The sequence below is a fragment of the Sinocyclocheilus anshuiensis genome, unplaced genomic scaffold (genome assembly GCF_001515605.1).
Source record: "Sinocyclocheilus anshuiensis isolate Anshui unplaced genomic scaffold, SAMN03320099.WGS_v1.1 scaffold1199, whole genome shotgun sequence".
NCBI classification, from domain to species: domain Eukaryota; kingdom Metazoa; phylum Chordata; class Actinopteri; order Cypriniformes; family Cyprinidae; genus Sinocyclocheilus; species Sinocyclocheilus anshuiensis.
In genome coordinates this window covers 53,004-55,138 of record NW_015540934.1, presented here as the reverse complement: position 1 = coordinate 55,138, position 2,135 = coordinate 53,004, and the positions used below count along the sequence as shown (strand labels likewise).

The window sequence follows — 2,135 nt, the reverse complement described above, 5'->3', positions numbered from 1 at the left end:
CCCCCCCCACCAAAAAAAAAAAGTTAGATTACAGAAGATAGATGTCCAGGGTCCCTGATCATCCGGTCGAACATGCCATAGTCCTGCTGCAAGGAGACATGAGGACTGTTTATGTGGCCAGAGCAATAAACTGCAATGTACATAATGTACTGTAAGAGGCCTATAAGACAGTGCTACAGGGAGACAAGGACAGCTGATCATTCTTGCAATGGCAAACCATGCGTCCACAGACGCATTTGAGAACTTGCAAGTGCCTTGGTGGAAAAGTGGGGTAATATCTCACAGCGAGAACTGGCAAATCTCCATGTCCATGAGGATGTGATGCACTGTAGTGCTTGAAGCAGCCAGTGGCTACACAAGATACTTACTGTAACTTTTGAAATTGACAGCCCTCTCTGTTCAGGGACTCATCCCATTTGTTCAAACGTCATTAAAACTGCTGTTTGACTTTGTAAAAACATTTACCTCTTAGGATATGACGGAAATAAAAGCAGTTGAAAGCAAGGACTTTAGGATTTATATGCACACAACGACAAGCAACTGGAGAAACGCCCACTAATGATGTCAATGTACAACCAACCTGTAGAGGACACAGAAACTAGTTACCCATGATTTTTGCATAACCAGCCTGCGACGCCTTGACCCAAGCAGATGTAATCAGTACAAAGAGCTCTTAAAAGAATTCAAACTTTGAAACTGATTACATAACCACAGAGAGAGAACACCAAGCAAAGAAAACTGAAGATGAGGTAAATGTGCCAACAGAACTTCTCCGGTCAAACATGTTAAACATCCAGTAGACAAGTGTTTCTTCCCCCTCCCCCCTTTTTCTAGAAGACACCATACACCTAACATTAAATATTACTACAGCAGTAGACCACATTAAAACCCTTGCTGATTTAGATGACCGAAAGAGAACCCAGCCAACACAAAAACCATGTTTGTGATATTTATTGTTTAAAAAAAACAAAAAAAAAACACACAAATTCATGACTCCTATGACTTCACTTGCTGCAACAGCCTCAACGTGCCAGGTGAGAAGCGCTCGTTTTGAGTAGTCTGGGAGCACAGTGGTGCTGTATCCTGAAGGTCAGGCTGCAACACAGACTCATAGCTTGAAGCAAGTTGTACATTACTGGGTTGCTCTAGGGGTTGGGAACCAAAACTGGAAAGAGACACATAACTTGACTGCTCTGGCATAGAAGGGAGCTGGAATCCAGGTTGAAGAGACACAGACTGTCCACTGGGCTGGGACACAGACTGGTAGTGAGCTTGTGCTGACTGGTAGTTGGTTTGTGATGACTGCAGGCCACTGGGTCGCGAGACAGACTGGTATCGGGTCAGTCCTGGTTTTTGGCCACTAGGATGTTGCATAGACTGGTAGCTGGCTTGTGCAGACTGCAAGCCACTGGGCTGAGAGACAGGCTGGTATTGGATTGGTCCTGGTTTTTGGCCATCAGGCCGGGGCACAAACTGGTAGTGAGCTTGTGCTGATTGGTAGCTGGTTTTTGCTGACTGCAGAGCACTAGGTTGGGGTAAAGACGGGTACCTGGTTTGTACTGACTGTGGGCCACTGGGTTGGGACTCCGATTGGTAGCTGGTTTGTGCTGACTGCAGGCCACTAGGTAGGGGCACAGACTGGAAGCTGGTTTGTGCTGACTGCAGGCCACTGGGCTGAGAGACAGGCTGGTATCGGGTCAGTCCTGGTTTTTGGCCACTAGGCTGTTACATAGACTGATAGCTGGCTTGTGCTGACTGCAGGCCACTAGTTGGGGGCACAGACTGGAAGCTGGTTTGTGCTGACTGCAGGCCACTGGGCTGAGAGACAGGCTGGTATCGGGTCAGTCCTGGTTTTTGGCCACTAGGCTGTTACATAGACTGATAGCTGGCTTGTGCTGACTGCAGGCCACTAGTTGGGGGCACAGACTGGAAGCTGGTTTGTGCTGACTGCAGGCCACTGGGCTGAGAGACAGGCTGGTATCGGGTCAGTCCTGGTTTTTGGCCACTAGGCTGTTACATAGACTGATAGCTGGCTTGTGCTGACTGCAGGCCACTAGTTGGGGGCACAGACTGGAAGCTGGTTTGTGCTGACTGCAGGCCACTGGGCTGAGAGACAGGCTGGTATCGGGGCGGTC

General features: G+C 48.5%; 1 protein-coding gene across 1 annotated transcript in view; it reads right to left on the bottom strand.

Annotated features, from left to right (window-relative positions):
- Positions 1-959: 959 nt before the first annotated feature.
- The window catches only part of LOC107689512 (protein argonaute-2-like), a 6,742-nt gene continuing 5,566 nt past the window's right edge, over positions 960-2,135 (bottom strand). The window contains exons 2-3 of the mRNA XM_016487515.1: positions 1,874-2,005; positions 960-1,717 (exon numbers count right to left, since the gene is read on the bottom strand). Coding sequence (XP_016343001.1) covers positions 997-1,717; positions 1,874-2,005 — 853 coding nt within the window. The 3' untranslated portion in view covers positions 960-996. The remainder of the gene's footprint in view (positions 1,718-1,873; positions 2,006-2,135) is intronic.